The sequence below is a fragment of the Antedon mediterranea genome, chromosome 2 (assembly GCF_964355755.1).
Source record: "Antedon mediterranea chromosome 2, ecAntMedi1.1, whole genome shotgun sequence".
NCBI classification, from domain to species: Eukaryota; Metazoa; Echinodermata; class Crinoidea; order Comatulida; family Antedonidae; genus Antedon; species Antedon mediterranea.
In genome coordinates this window covers 16977745-16994821 of record NC_092671.1, presented here as the reverse complement: position 1 = coordinate 16994821, position 17077 = coordinate 16977745, and the positions used below count along the sequence as shown (strand labels likewise).

The 17077-nt window shown below is 31.3% G+C and overlaps 2 protein-coding genes and 1 long non-coding RNA gene across 3 annotated transcripts in view; 1 reads left to right on the top strand and 2 right to left on the bottom strand.

Moving 5' to 3' along the window:
* Positions 1 to 3309, bottom strand: part of LOC140040600 (spondin-1-like) — a 25362-nt gene extending 22053 nt beyond the window's left edge. Inside the window, exon 1 of the mRNA XM_072086654.1 lies at positions 3033 to 3309. Coding sequence (XP_071942755.1) covers positions 3033 to 3228 — 196 coding nt within the window. The 5' untranslated portion in view covers positions 3229 to 3309. The remainder of the gene's footprint in view (positions 1 to 3032) is intronic.
* LOC140040602 (uncharacterized) overlaps positions 1 to 11729 on the top strand; it is a 17354-nt gene extending 5625 nt beyond the window's left edge. Inside the window, exons 3-8 of the long non-coding RNA XR_011842741.1 lie at positions 818 to 872; positions 1160 to 1266; positions 1363 to 1414; positions 6644 to 6756; positions 6894 to 6981; positions 11638 to 11729. This is a non-coding gene — a long non-coding RNA (uncharacterized lncRNA). The remainder of the gene's footprint in view (positions 1 to 817; positions 873 to 1159; positions 1267 to 1362; positions 1415 to 6643; positions 6757 to 6893; positions 6982 to 11637) is intronic.
* LOC140040601 (sulfotransferase 4A1-like) lies at positions 6750 to 17077 on the bottom strand. The gene is made up of 6 exons (XM_072086655.1): positions 16810 to 17077; positions 14877 to 15091; positions 13328 to 13454; positions 11361 to 11455; positions 9771 to 9885; positions 6750 to 7050 (listed from the first exon to the last, which is right to left on the bottom strand). Exons 1-6 carry the CDS (start codon positions 16979 to 16981, stop codon positions 6938 to 6940), a joined length of 837 nt encoding a protein of 278 aa, XP_071942756.1. The 5' UTR covers positions 16982 to 17077; the 3' UTR covers positions 6750 to 6937.

Sequence of the window (17077 nt, the reverse complement as noted above, 5' to 3'; positions counted from 1 at the left end):
ATGGGTACAGTACTGTAGTATATTTCTAATGGCCATAAAAACAATTAAATGATATTATTGAATGTTAACAACATTTCAATTATAAATTATTAAATCAACAGTTGATGTTGATGTCATATTTTAGACATGAACAAAAAGCAACCGTAAATAATATTTGTTTGTTATGCGAAAAAAAGCAATTATGGAATTACATGAAAGGAAAAATACATGTACCCCTGTGAATAGTTACCTAATACAGTATTCATGTTGGTGTATCTTATATAAATTAGGATTTAAATAAATCCATCAAAGACAAAAAGAGAAAAAACTGTTATAACATGTACCATGTTTGAAATAACTGATGCATTTTCTAGGTCAATCTATTGAATGTATTTTGTTCTATCACTTTATATTATTCCGTTTAGCTATAAATTAATAAATGTTGAATGAAATAGATAACAGTTACTTGAACTGAACACCACAGGTAAACTATATTGTTGTTAAAGATCTTATAAATTATGTTCAAATGTTTAATACTAAAGTCTATACAGTAAAATCATATGAATTATGTTTCATATTAAAGCTTCTTGATTAAAGATTATATAATAAATTGTTTTTGAAATATATACTATATATTATATAAGAGAACAATAACTATTTTACATTAAAATGACCTTCCTCCAGGTAACCTGATTCACGCTCCTAAATTATGTCTATCTATCATTTTATATCTTTTTTTTATGACATATGTTTTTTTACTATCCAGTTGAATTTGATTGATAAAGAACAATTCCTTTATTCGAGGAATAACATTTTAATTTTTTTTTCTATCCTGCAGATTAATTTTATTCCAAAAACTGTACATTGGTTGGACTTTGGGCCATACATTTGAAGTAAGTATATATAGACAATTTCAATATTATCACTGTTAATTACTGTTAAATGCTAAATCTTAAATTATTTCCATTTGTGATTACCGGCATTAGCTATGTAAAAATTAGAGTATAGACCATTCTTTAGATAAATGATTATTCTGTATAAAGAGCATTATTTCAGACCAAAACAAGTCAGAAGTACTAATTACATTATTTTATCTCATGCCATGTGCAAAATCACATATATATAATATTATTATATTTTTTTATGTTATACATTCGTTTTTCAATACACTGTCTTGCAGATACAAATCTATCAATTGGGCCTACCCCCTGCTGAAATTAAAAGGCTTTGAACTTTAGACAAAACATCACTTGCTGGTTATATGTTGATCTTACAGCTTGTTCACAGGTAGAGCTTGGTCTTTCATTTAACCCTACTCTATAGGATGTTTATAAACCCAAACATCCAATGGTTATTTAATTACCATTTAATTCTTTCCCACAGCCTGGTAAAGAAACAAAATGAAGATACACATATGATGTATAAACATTTATCAGTAAGTCTGGCATTCTTAATATTTAGATACTATTATATGGTAAGGCCTAAGGATATTCATTATTTGTCGTTGACAAGGCCTAATTATGAAGCAACTTCAGTTAGTATTCATGTCTTCCTCAAATTGAAACTTAACATTATTGCAAGACATCACTTTATTCCTATTGTGTATTCAAGGATTCACAAATACTGTATGTTACCTTCACACTTCATTTGTGATAGATCATTATTTCCTTTTTGTAAATCTGTGGAAACATCCTACCATTGTAGCACACACCCACCCCTCCCATTTAATGGTTCCAAAATATGCAATCAAATCAGGGAAGAGTGAAATTAATTTAACTCTTCCTTGATCAAATTAACTAATATTCATTTTCCAAATAGAAAATACACAGAGTTCAACCTTCAAGCAATTCTTTATTCATCGGGAAGCAGCCTATAGTTTTCTATTGTAAAACCATGTACAGTACCTATAATATAAATATCATACATAAGTATAAATAAAATTTCCCTGTCCTATCAATGTAAACATACATATATATATACATACATATATATTGTGTCCTGTCCTATATTACACAGGTACTGTACATAATTATTTGCCATAACAAAATATGTATTGTAAGACTGTATTCTATACACAGTATATAAAGTGGTAGAACGAAGGTCATTAACTGTACCAACAATACAGTAGTTAGGCAAAGCTATTGTAGTATTACAGTAATAATAAGACACTTGGAAACACCAACAAAATCAAACTGAAACAAAATAATAATCTTACAAAATGCAAAAAAATTTAAGAGCCATCAAAAACCATGTTGCAATAAATAGGATAAATTAATGGTACTGGTAGCAATTTAAGATGGAAATTTATTTGAATAAATTATAACATTTAATGTTAGTCGTGACAAACTAGCATATGCTGCAATAAAATATACAAATAATAACAATTTATGATGTACTAAAATAATTTAGTGTTTTCAAACAGAATCCAAAGTTGGCATCTAATTTAAACTTTATTAGGGAAACAATAACATTGACATTCAGAACTAGGACAAATACAAATACATAAACTAGAAATCTGAAGCTCTGTCTACACAATCTAACTTTATGTGACAAACGAAATATGATGTGCCTATATATGGTCATGATGATGTCATATCACCACCTTATTTGGGCACATAACACTTTTTTTGTCAAACTAGTTTGATAGTGTAGACAGAGTTTTATGTTGATTTATCGTTAGGAAACATTGTATTTGAAATAACGCTGTGAATCTCAAGAAGAGAGAATCCTATGAATATTGATCAAACAGAATGTTGACCTATTCAATGAGAACAATCAGGGTTCAATCAAGGCACCTTTATCAAGATAACATGCATACTTCAGACAATCAAATACATAACATCCCTTGACCTACTACTAGCTTAAACCTCTCTTAAAAAATAACCATCAAACAACTTATATTTTGTATCTGATTCTCCAACTATAAATTTGTGGTCTGTAGAGAGCATATATAAATTTGATTGGGTATTGTATGATTGTTATTGTACAATGTAATCAAGGGCTCTCGAGACAAACATATATCATACACCTACAATTGCTGTACATGCTCTTACCTCTGTAAATGTTACCACGTTCGTACACCGCGGGATGACGATGGAATCGCAATCGAAATCCATTGTCCCCATCTAATTTATCCGCTATAAAGTCTGTCGGTTGACGATCACAGCCAATAGTAATTGCATCCGAATAAGCTAGTTGTGCTTTACATGTATATATTAAAATAACCAAAATGCATAGTTTACCAGCCATTTTCTAGCTAGCACGGTTTGTGTCCAATTTGAAGGACTTGACTTTAGATACTTATATATCAAACACTTCTCTCGTCAATGGTCTGACTGAATCACTTGCTGAGTGTGATCAGTGACTCACTCAGCAAACTTTTTGGGCTCTTCCAAAATAAAAGCAGGGGAAATTAAATATTTTGTATCTATAATTGAATAAGCCATATGATTTAGGAATTTGAATATGCCTGAAATAAAATCTTAAAATTAAACACAATTGAATATAATTGTTATAAAGGTTATTAATTTGGTATATATGGCTTGTCTGTCTTAATTGGAACAATCCTATAGGTGACAATTCAAGAGGGCAGTATTCAAATTTATCAAAAGTTATTCTACAAACTAATAATGTGAAACCATACAAGTATTTTGTTATTCATACTATTTTACAAAAAAAAAGGAAAAGACTAAAGACTATTTTTTCCCAAAATTTTAATATCTGAAATTTGGTCACAGCTTGAGAATCGCATTCAGTGTTCAGTGCAACAAATTGTTGAGCTTCAAAATAACTAAAATTGTTTTCATTAATTGTTGGTGCCCACAGATCTAGGTCTTGCCCACAGATGGTTCTCGAATACACAGTAATTCCAGCGAGAAAAAACTGAAGTTTTCAAATACGTACTGCAGGACTATAATACATTGTCGTTTACGGAAACGAATAAATAGACACAATGATTTATGTTGTCAACCAAAATTAGCACCCTGGGAATTACTTCTGCGAGAGAAACTTGTCACAAAATGAGTCCAATTTTTTTATTTGGACTCATTTAAACAAACTCAATATGTGTTTTGAATGTAACATTAGGATTGAGGGTTGGGGAAGAGGATGGGTACAAAGAGAAACAATTTTTAAATATACTCTTTATCTACTCAGTAACTAAATATGTTTTTCATGTTTAATAGGCCTATAAATAATATACCACTTGATACAGTAACACATTTGCGATTTAATACTTTGTTAAAACTCTCACTGTCATAATCGATTGAAATAATAAAGTAAATGTAACGATACACCACTACGACGTTTATATATTTGCTAATTATTAATTAATACAAACCTTGAGAAGCAACTGTCCGTAATAAAGTTTATTTATTTGTATATTATGTGTTTATAATCTTACAGTAGGGCCTACCCACACTCACAGTAATAAAGTCTATTTATATATTTGTTTATATTATTATATCTTACAGTACCAACACTCATAGTAGTGGCGACCAAAAGTGGTTAATACCTATTTACAGTATTGTATAGCATTGCAATACAATTTATGTTTACTCTCCAAGGGCCCATAAATTTACCTACTTGTGTTAAACCATGGAGGTAAGCCTATCTATGGTTAAACCAAATAATAGATTTGTATAAACGTATATTAAATCTAGCAAAATAGTATTTTTTTAAGAAAATCGGTCTGTCTTCAACACTATGATGCTGTACTCGAGCTGTTTTCAGCTATTAACAACAATTATCGTAGGAGGAGATAGGAAAATGCGAAGCATTCTCGTATAATTGTGAGCGGGTATTTTTCAGGATAGACATCCATTAGACAGTGTATACTACGATCGGAAAACACCCCTATTTGGGGCAAATCGTTGAACCTAAATTCGTTTTAATTGTCAATAACAATTATCTAACTCAATTTAATTAGTAAACAGGGTTACATCAGGTAGTTAAAATCAGTACCAAGATTCTAACCAACTTTATATACCATCGAAGTAACGCGCTATTTACCAAATTTTGCCCTTATGTAAATTTATATATAGATAATAATTATAATAATTTATGCCTAAAGATTATTGTTATTTTTACTTTTTTATCATTTTATTCTTTGTTACTTATTACTATTTATACTATATATATTCAGTCTGCAGACAGTACTGTTTTGATCTTACTGGATCTCATCAGTGCAGCTCAGGTTTCGAAATGATATGTACCGCAGAACTTGCACAATATATAGGCTGCGTCAGGTATATGGGACATAGTACACTGATTATGAACACAAAGCGCGTAAAATGTCAACAAACGTGCTATGCAAAATGCTAAATAATATTCACAACAAAAATGCACCATTTTGAACTGAAGATGATATCTATATGTTATATAGCCTGTACACATCGCTTAGCGTAACTCCAGAGTTTTCATACACTGGTGCGTCAACACTGACCTTTTTATGGTGTGTGCTATGGTGTGTTTTTTTTTATAGGCGATGTAAAAGGGGTGTAAAATATGCCCACAAGACAATCTTTTTTTCCGAATGAAAGACTAAATTATTTTACATTGCACAATTTTGTTACAACATTAACAATAAACAACTAGACAATTTTCTTTCACAAATATTAAGGAAGACAATTATATATATATATACTTACATATAATTTGTTTTTTATTCATTTTTTATTATTTCACCATGCAAACCTTCAAACAATATATAATTTATTTATTTTTGTGATTGTATTTACAATTGTTAATTTATTCTGCACTGTCTATACTAATGTATATATGTTTGTAGGTTCGTAAACTTAACCCTGTCTACACTATTAAACTTTTGTTTTAAGCAAACTCCAAGCTTTTTAAGAAAAGACCTGTTGACAAACTTAGGCAAACTGGAGAAGTCTGCACTAGCAAACTTTGCCAACAAATATTCAGAGATATAGCTAAACCTTCTATTAAGTAAAGGCTATTTTGTTTAAATCAATATCATTTATACTGAGTAAATGTATACACTAAACTACTGTATTTTGACAACAAAAGTGTGATGCCCAAATATGGTAGTGATATGACATTATCATGTCCATATATGGGCACATCACATTTTTTGGTCACATAAAGTTTGATAGTGTAGACAGAGCTTAAGATAGATAAGAGATGAACCTTTTGTTATATAAGTAGTTTTGTAGGATTGTTACATTAATGGGTGATGCTCACCTCTTTACGTGCCACTGAAAGATATTTATGTTCTATTTACATGGGGGTATTCAATGCATCAGTTAGATAACGTACAGTAAAAATAACTAGATGAGTTTTGGGACCTACTGATGAGTATCGGGACTTACGATGAGTATTGGGACTTACTGATGCCCCTTTATGCCTTATGGGGGATTCAACAGAACATTCATTTATACTGATAAACAATCTGGAATAATCATACATATTGATTATGTTGGAATAATCAGGATATAGCTCTACACATTGATTATGCTGGTAGCAGTACAGGTACTACATTGACAAAACTATAAAACAATAATGTAATTTTACAAAAATAAAAAAACCGTACAAGACAATTGACAATTTGTAGTATAAAATGTTATATTAAGTAATATTAATACAATTTTGGTGTAAGCTTTTCATTTTACATGAAAGATTATATTTTATTTTTGGCACCTAGGCTTATAGAGGCAATGTATATACTATTGCTACATAGACATGTGCATGGTAGTTACAAAGCAAGAAGGAGCATGTTTCAACTTTGTCTGAACCTGTTTTCGTTTATTTGTGTAGGTATGTCGTAGACTCAATATTGTTCCTTAATCATAAGTTAGTATATTCTTGAATTCAGGTGTATACTTTACTATAATATAGCGTCCTTAATGTTTGTTTTTGTAACAATCCAATAGTTCTTGTTTTGTCTTTTTAAGATTCATGTGGTTACCCTATTCAATGCTCGGATCCTGTGTATAATTTATTGGTAGTCAAACTGGAGAGTGGATCGTTTAAGTTTCTCAGGTAAAAATTCATCAAATTTCTCATCCATTAATACTGTAAAGTAGCTTTTCCACTGTCCAACTCTGTCCTCTGAAAAAGAGAATAAACAGTTGAATAAGTATAATGTGATTTATGGATTGTATTAGTTCTGAGGGTTCATCATTCCAACACTCCTTCTAATGACCTATGTCTTTGTGCCATTGTATCATAAATTATCATAGGCATAACCATATTTTATCAATGTAGATAATAATATATACTGGCCGGTTCTTGAGAGCATCTCAAGCACCCTGTCTCTCCAGTTACTCACAGACCAATTTACGAGTGTTATGGTAATCAAAATATAGAATCTTTGTTATCCCTTACGACCATTTACACACAACATGGAACGGACAGGTGGTTTCCGCTCTGGATAGATACAGATTCTATGTTTGACAAGCTACGCGGTTTTTCTGCTTACTGTTACTGAACTTCTGTGTAAATTGACCTTAAAAGCCTGGGACCCATTGGCCTTTTCAGCAATGCAGGGCATATACATGATGTTGAATTTATACTATCTGTGGTTTGAGACCTAAGCTTATGTTAATGTATCAGGAACATTGCATTCAATATGTAACATTGTTATCATGGAACAAGATATTGATTTTTGAGAAATATTTAATATAACAACATAACTGCAAGGTCTAGTAGTAAGAGGAACGTGCTATAATTAAAAATGTTAAATCAATTAAATTATTATTTGTAGCCTAAGTAAGGGCCTATCCAATCGTGGATTTTGTTTTAACAAATACTGCCATGATATATTGATAACATTATCACATTTTCCTCCCAGATATTAGGGAGATTTCCAAAGACCTAGTAACTATACGCTACATCATCATAATTTATTATGCGCATACGTGAAAATCGGGACATTCTTCCTCTCGATACAGTACCTTGACCCAGTTTTCAGAGATTCTACAGTAGGTCCAGGTGATCGCCAAGACAACACAAAATTTCCTACGTTTTCCCAAGTAAATGAAAATTTGATAATACAGCAGAACCCACATTTAGGGGACCTTCAGGACTAAAGAAAATGTCCCATATAGGGATTAGCCGTAGTAAAACATATCTCTTAGTTTCACAGGAAAGTGTTCCCTAATAATAATAATAGGGGTGTTCCAAAGGAGGGGGTCTACTAGACATAATATGTTGTTTTAAGCTTCAAATATATTCTGTATTGTATACTGAAATATTTAATTAAAAATCTTTTGATATAAAATAATTTATTTTGTTTTTCAAATGTAAGCGTAACTCATATCATCAAATTGCACAAAGAATGATTAATAGAATCTTTGAGTTGAAATACAAGCTAGTTTGCTTGAAATCTTATAAAGCTTCATAAATGAAAAATCAATATCATGTTGATGAGTCAGGAAATTGGCCTGCATTTTAACCAAGAGAAAATTGTGACAATGAGTAGCTTGTTAAATTAATAAACACTATCAATTGTCGTGGTCTAGAAGGTACCTGCGCGCACAATTACTGTGCATATTTACTAAGATAAAAAAAACACTCCAAATGCCCCTTTTTGCCATCCACATACCTTGGCCATTTAAGCCATTAAAATATTTCTACCGTATTGTATCTATTATACAGTAGCTATATATTGATACTACTGTAAATATGGAGTGCTGTCAATGCATTATATTTAACAACAAATATAATGCATTGACAGCACTCCATATTTACAGTAGCTTTACAGTAGAACACTTTTAATAGAACACCTTCTGAACCAAACAAAGTGTCCTCTTAATATGGGTGTCCCTTGACTAGAGGTTGGTCATAGAGCTCAAACATATTATTTATTATTTTTATTTATATTATTATTTTTATTATTTTTTATTACACCTTATTTATAGAGGGTGACCCTAATCAGCATATGCTGACAATCAAGGTGAGTGACAGTGGCTGTGTGTATACTAGTACACCGGGGTAACCCCCTACTTGTCTCGAAAGATATACTAGGTTCTTTAAAGTGCACATGAGCCAGATGTGTATTGATTGATTGAAATAGTATATATTTATACTGGGTAACCTCTTCAGTCAAAGACTGGTCTCCCAGAGGGCCCAGTTGGTGATCAGTGGCTGTGATGTACTAATACACCGGGGTAACCGGCTCGTCTCGAAATATGTACTAGGTTCTTTAAAGTGCACACGAGCTAGTTGTGTACACTGGATCTACGGTTTATAGTCCTTATCCGAGAAGACTCGTTCTACCACCAGAACCATGGAGTGAGTGAGCCTTGAACCCCTGCCGATGTTATTTACACTGGACCTGTGGTTTTTTTAGAAGACTTGTTCTACCACCAGAAACATAGATCAAGTGAGGCTTGAACCCTTGCCGATGTTAATATGGCAAGGTATTACGGTTCCACTGTCTTAACCTCTTGGCCACTTACTGCTCCCAATAGTGGTGTACCCTGAATAGGGATATACTATGAAAAGGGGTGTACTGTGAATAGAGGTGTACTATTAATAGAGGTGTACTATGAATAGAGGTGTACTATAAATAGAGGTGTACTATGAATAGAGGTGTGCCCTAATATGGGCGTTCCTTGAATAGGGGTGAACTATGAATAGGTATGTCCCCTGAATAGGGGTGTCCTCCAAATAGCGGTGCACCCTGAATAGGATTGTCCCCTGAACACATTCTACTGTATAACCATGGTACTGTAGTAATATCTCTGCTTAAGTTTTGTGTCATTTTTTTGTACCAAGAAATTTAATTTAAAAATACATTTTAATATTATTAACAAAATAAATCAAACCTTTTTTATTATATTGAGTTTGTGATATCCAGTAGTTTTCCAGATTTGTTACATCTTCAACAGTCAATTCCCTTTCCAGGAATTTACCTAAATTTCTTATGAAAGCTGCAAAATTCTTTTGTAAAATGAAAAACAAAATTTATATTTTTAATTTGTGTTGCATATACTGTATAAACACATCAATACCCATATTGGTTACTACAAGTATATAGATTAATATTTGACTAATAATAATATTTATATATGGTTACTTTAAATGAGAGGTTTGACCCATAGAAAATGTTTACAAAATTAAATACTGTTTCACAATTGCAATATTACATAAAATATAAATTAAAATTCTACAGAAAGAAATTCATGTTTCCATCCCGTAGCTTTAATTAAAAAATGATTTACAATTATAGTACTGTATACAAAATAGAGACAATTATAACTTGATATAAATATGTATGTAAATGGTGTTTAAATTTGTTTGGGTATTTAATACAAAAAATTAAAAGCTATTAGTCAAGATGGGTCAAGATGAGCAAATACCCACTTCTAATCTTGATCCTAATAATGGTTTTATTTATTATCTTTGTATATTATTACTGTATGTACCATCATTATTACCATTATTGAATAAATATTAAACTTGATAGTCAAATACAGAATAAATAGGTAAAAGAGATTTCCATGGTTCGAAAGTTAATAAAATAATTGTCCCTTTTCAATTCATTAAAACAAATATTTCTTTTGGAGGATATATTTTCAATTGTTTCTATTGAATTAGATTTACAAATGGTACAAAGATTCTAACCATGACCCCAATCTGCTTCCTAAATCTAAATTAAGCTAAATAATACCTTCGGTATGGCAACTAGACAAAGTCTACTTTACAATCAATAATTTATATATATATAAATATATATATTGAATTGATGAAAGGCTAGTGTTGCCCAAAAGCTCTGCTAACTTTTCTGGCTGTTTTACTTTATCGTTTTGATTTTGCTTTTCAGCCACTGATATCCACAGCATTGTTATTTTTCAGTATTTTGCATTTGGATTTATATATATATTTATATAAACACAACAGGCAAAGAACATTAATTCCAAACCGCCCGGTGATATACTGAAATTTAATTAATTAATTTGAAACGATAAGATGAGGAAATCTGTGAGAATGAGAAAAGTTGCCCAACCGAGACTTGAAGCTGGACCTCCTGCTTAATATGCAGCTGTCCTAACCATTAGACCATTTGGGCTTTCATGGTATTGTTCAAACTCGATTGGATAGCGACTCTTTAACATTCTCGGCGTGGTACGGCAGAACAGCACTAGTCTCTCAATTGTACGCACGCGCACCAGAGATCAAATTGATACGCCCTCAGTTGTACATAATTATCTTAATTCCATATAGAGTAGAACCCCTATTAGGGCGAAAGATCTGACCCAATAATAATGGTGTCCCCTGAATAGGAGTTGGCCATAGTGTGTGCATTGTGCATGTCCCCTGAATAGGGCTGTCTCAAAGGAGTACACTGTATCTATACCATTTTGCATTGTTATTTAGCCTCCAATGTGGAAGCCTGGTATAAAACATTTACTTACTTTTTTCATGTCCTCATATTTCACAATACACAAGTTTTCTTCCTCTTTGTGGTTCCACCAGTCCAAAACATGATCAAAATATGATCCGTACCCGACTGAAATTAATAAAAAATATATGAAGAATTAAATAGAAAAGACGTTTTTAATTAATTTCGATGTCTCTTTCAAAATATGATCCATACCCAACATGATTATGAAATCAATAAAAAATAAATACGAAGAATTAAATAGTTTTAACTAATTTCATTGTCTTTTTCTTGCTTTGTTGAAGGAGCAGTACTGTGTAATAAAAAATTAAAACTGGATCAGATTTGAACACAGGCCAACCATAGGATTTGAAAGGCTAGTATGTCAAGCACCACTTACTATAAAAATGGTATAAAAATTACTCTCAATTTTAAATGACAGAGAAAACTTTTCTCTCATTGTTTGTAATAATTTCTACTACTATGTTATTCAAACATTGCATCTATTGGTTTTCAAAGTTCAATAACTTGACACAATATCAATCAATTCTTAAATTATTTACTGATCTAACATTAAATCAGTTGATTAAACCACAAACCAATCAGAAAATATTCCTTATTGCTTGCTCTCATCATCTATCTAAACCTATTACCATCAGCATTCAATGACTTAACATACGTCTTTGCCATTGATATCTTAATCTTATTTCTGCATGCATCTAATACCGTTCTTACAGCTGGCTAAATTTCTTCTATAAGTTGCCTAATCTGGTACTGCCATTATCTCTAGAAATTGAATATGCCAACTAACTAACTATGTGAACTAATATCAATGGACTGTAACATCGTGGGGTTAATTTTTGTATGGCATAGGTACGGGGTTTGAATCCTTGCTCTGGAATATTACAAAACAGTGCCACTACAAGACTCATAACAAAAGGGTAGTTTAGAATAGTGATTTCCACTATACAACCTTGATCTCTTTTGCTTCACTAATATTCATTAGGAAGAATTAATTAAATTCAATCAGCTAGATTAGACAAGCTCCAGTTGCATGCAGATCTGGATCTCTGTTGTATGGTATGAAAGGTTATTTTTAATACAATACAATATACACAGATAAAATTGACCACATACTTCTATTGAATATTCAAATTCTTAAGGTATGTTCAGATCTATGAAGTTCACTAATATTCATTAGGAAGAATTAATTAAGTTCAATCAGCTAGATTAGACAAGCTCCAGATGCGTGCGGATCTCTGTTGTATGGTATGAAAGTTTATTTTTAATACAATACAATATACACAGATAAAACTTGACCACATGTTCCACACTGTTACTTCTATTCATATTCTTAGGGTATGTTCAGATCTATGGAGTTATGCTTTCGTATTGCAATGCAATTATAATTAGCGTCATAACAGAAAAGTGTTCAGATTTGCCTAAGGCTTTCGTTTCAAACTGAAGTGTCACGATTTGGGCGAACATATGGTATGCAGGAGTAAATTGGATTGGTTAGAGGACAAAATCGTTGATGCATGACTTTCGTATCGTATGCGGCGTTCACTAATCTTGTACCTTGAGCTGTCGTAACGAACGAAAGAGTAGTGTGGTACGAGGTTGCTTCCACTAATCTTTTCCTGGTTCAGACCTGAGTTGTACACCGCGTACAATACGAAAGCATGACTTTGTAGGTCCGAACAGGCCCTTAGTCCTCATGAATGATAAAGTACAGTAACAAATCAAGATTTTTGGTGAAAAGAAAGATATTTAGATAACCTTTATATAGAAACTTGCATGCATTTTCTTAAAAATCAATAATACCATGGATAAATAATTTATCCATGATAGTACTTAAAAGAACTCATATTCTAACAAAATTAATTTATGCAATTGTGTAAAAAAACTTGTAAATAATAGTGTACACAATGAAACAATACTCTTTCATTGAATTGCTACTAAACTTGATACCATATTGAGAATAATAGTTTGAAAACTTACGTTTATGATTGAAGAACCGGTAGAAAAATTGTGACAGCGTGCATTTGTAATTTACAATTTTCACCATGCGATGAAAGTCGTAAAATGAACACATCACATCTTTTGGATTTCGACACATGTATATAACCTGGAGTACAACCAATATAAATTGTTAATATAATAATAATAATTAAAAAATGTATACTTATCCATTACATATGAGTTTATTACAGTTTAAATATTTTAGAAAAAGATACATTGGAAAATACAAAAGTAAATATTTTTCCTGATGCTAAAACAAGTAAAACAATATAAAAAACAGGTAAAAACAGGAAAAAAGTAACAAATTTAGGTATTGCTTAAGGCGACATTTTTGCATGACAATTACAAACCAATTGTAAATCCTAGAGTCTGTATAAGCGCAGTCTTTTAGATAGAATATTTCTTGTTGTGCGAATTTGAAATAAATCAACGCAAGCATTACACACAAGACTTCACACTTTGAGTTAAACTCCCAACTGTCATAAATTATAAATTAACAGGTTTTTTCCCCTCATTTGTGTCACCATAAAGCTTTAGTCATCAGAATCTTAAGTGTCATTTCTAGAGGTCTTTGCCCATCAATGGATGACTTACAGATATGAATGCTGGAGAATACATGCTAATGTAACGTGTGATGTGGGCCATAATTTTCCTTCTCACTTACTTTCGTAATTATAAAAATATTACTCATATTATATTATAATATTATCATATCTACGAAACCCCACCCCCACCTCCACTATTTGAATATACTGGGTCCGTCAGGAAATCATACGTTCCTATCCAAAGTATTAATTAAAAGTATTTATTAATCAAAGTATTATTTCCTCATCTTTATCGTTTCAAATTAATTAATATTGTATTGTAACCTATTTGGCCACTAGATAGAAGTTAAAAACAATCAATTTTTCAATGTGAACATTTACTCAATGCTCTAGAAGATTCTTCAGGTCTTTGACCATTACAATGCAACTAATAAAAATGACTGATGTGCTATGCAAATACAACTCATTTAATTGTGTTATTTGCCAAGATAATGTAAATCAGTGCTATATTGAGTCTTTACAAATAATAAGTAGCATCTTATAATCAATAAATTAAACTAAAATGATAATATGCAACAAACAATTATATTCATAATAGATTTAATCTGCAGTAGCATAATATAAATGAAATATGATTAATTGTTAAATTAATTTCTAAAACAATAATTATATGCAATTATAAAAATAATTGTTATAGTTATAATATAATTATTAGGCATATATTTATTCATACAATAATTCAATCATACAAATTTGTGTACAATAACAATTGAACCCTTATTAAGAGGACACCTTCTGGACTAAAAAAGTGTCCTTTAATGGAGAGTATAGGTTGATTGTATTTCCCCTTTTTCATGTAATGGGACTGTCAAATATGACTTGAACATTTGATTATTCTATACTTAGATTTTTGTCAAATAATTTTTAACCAAACTGTAGTTTGTTATTTATTTTATTTATTGTTTTAAAGTAGACTATCTCACCTTACAGTGGGCTTCTCTTACTGCTTTGGGAAGCATACAGAAAGGAAGATGCGTTTTGATGATTCTTGGTGATGGCAGGTTGTTTATCGACTCTAAGCCAGGATGAGGGTACTCGAGGAATTGCACTCCATTTTCAACCGAGTCTGGGCTTAGTTCACCAGTGCCTACTTCAGCATAGTGCATTATAAGATATATCAAGTCTTCAAGCCAAAGACCTTATAAATAAATTACTGTTATTTAGAAATTCAAAGTTGAGATTAAAGAAAGTACATTAAAACCAAAGATGACACGGATAGAATGAAAAATGGAAAGATTGAAAAAAAGAAAAGAATGAAGAAAGGAAAGATTGAAGAAAGGTCAGAATGAAGAAAGGTAAGATTGAAGAAAGGTAAGATTAAGGAAAGGAAAGATTGAAGAAGGAAAGAATGAAGAAAGGTAAGATTGAAGAAAGGTCAGAATGAAGAAAGGTAAGATTAAGGAAAGGAAAGATTGAAGAAGGAAAGAATGAAGAAAGAAAAAAATGAAGCAAGTAAAGAACGAAGGAAGGATAGATCGAAGGAAGGATAGAATGAAGAAAGGAATGAATGAAGAAATGAATAGATGAAAAAGGAAAGAAGGAAGAAAGGAAAGAATGAGGAAAGGAAAGAATAAGGAAAGGAAAGAAATAATGAAGGAAGAAAAGAATAATGAAGAGAGGAAAGAAAGGAAAGAATGAGGAAAGGAAAGAATGAAGAAAGGAATGAAATAATGAAGGAAGAACAGAATGAAGAAAAGAAATAATGAAGAGAGGAAAGAATGAGGAAAGGAAAGAATGAAGAAAGGAATGAAATAATGAAGGAAGAAAAGAATAATGAAGAGAGGAAAGAAAGGAAAGAATGAGGAAAGGAAAGAATGAAGAAAGGAATGAAATAATGAAGGAAGAACAGAATGAAGAAAAGAAATAATGAAGAGAGGAAAGATTGAAGAAAGGAAAGAATAAAGAAAGGAAAGATTGAGGAAAGGAAAGAATCAAGAAAGAAAAGATAGAATGAAGAAAAAAAAGAATGAAAAAATAAATCATGATTATGAATATTGTCTAATCATTCAAAAATAGCATTTGATTTACATCACTGTTATTCTTTGACACTAATGGTAATTTTTAATTTTCAGGACATTTAATTTCATAACAATTACTTTTGGTCTTGTCTTGCATCAAGCCCAACACCCAGATTATTAAATGTATAGTATGTATAAATATGCTTTTACATAAAAGAGTTTTCTTATCATAACGTTACATAGGAATGTCTGGAAATTCAAGACAGATAGAAATAAAACAATGCAACACTGTGACCTGACAGATGTTGTGTCGAAATGGTAACCCCTGAATGAAATAATGCGGCGTCTAGTTTTACAGTACACATATCCTACTGTGGGCCTACTGCCTAAAATTAAAACCTCTCTCGCTTACAATTTTGACCTAATACAGCTTTGTATAATTTCTAATTAGGCCTACTGATTACAAATATTAATCAAATGGAATTAAGGAAAAAGGAAATGACATAAGGAAATGTTCTTTTAAAAACATATTTGATTGCAGTTAGTAAGATGGAGTGATCAATATCATAATAATCAATAATAATCAATACCATAATCTCCAAGAGATTAAAGATATTAACATCCTTAGATATTTTTAGCTCAATCGATATTGACATTTAGATGAAGGAAATTACATTATAATTTTGTTATAAATGAATTTAAAAAAAAAACGAAAACAATACTTTTAAATACTGCATGGCCCTATATCCATTTTCTGGTAGCAGTAGTAATATTAAATGTTATGCTGACATCTCATGCTTCTTTGATGTTGCCGGCGTTTTTAAACGAAACCGGCGTTTTTAAATAATAAGCAGGAGCTATATACGTAGTACGTTATAAACACATGAAACATTATTACCTGAGCGTGGATACGATACCACCCAAACGTCGTCCTCTCGCACGTGAAAATTACTGATCTCTTCCATTTTCCCCCGACAAAATGGAGGCAAACGAACGTCTTTAAACACATAATAATGCATTATATTCTCGTCTGAACAGGGACTATTCAAAACGCAACGCGATCCAGCCATTTAATGCATCCGTCGTATTATATTATATTCTTACTCCCGTTCTGCCTCTTGAATATCGGTTATTTTGGTACTAGAGCTTATTGGGGGCGCCGTATA

Coding starts and splice junctions, on each gene's coding strand:
- LOC140040601 (XM_072086655.1), bottom strand. CDS start 16,981: ATGGCTGGATCGCGTTGCGTTTTGAATAGTCCCTGTTCAGACGAGAAT. Junction 9,886..11,360: donor AATATGAGGACATGAAAAAA/GTAAGTAAATGT, acceptor ATTTTACAAAAG/AATTTTGCAGCTTTCATAAG. Junction 7,051..9,770: donor AACTCAATATAATAAAAAAG/GTTTGATTTATT, acceptor TCTCTTTTTCAG/AGGACAGAGTTGGACAGTGG.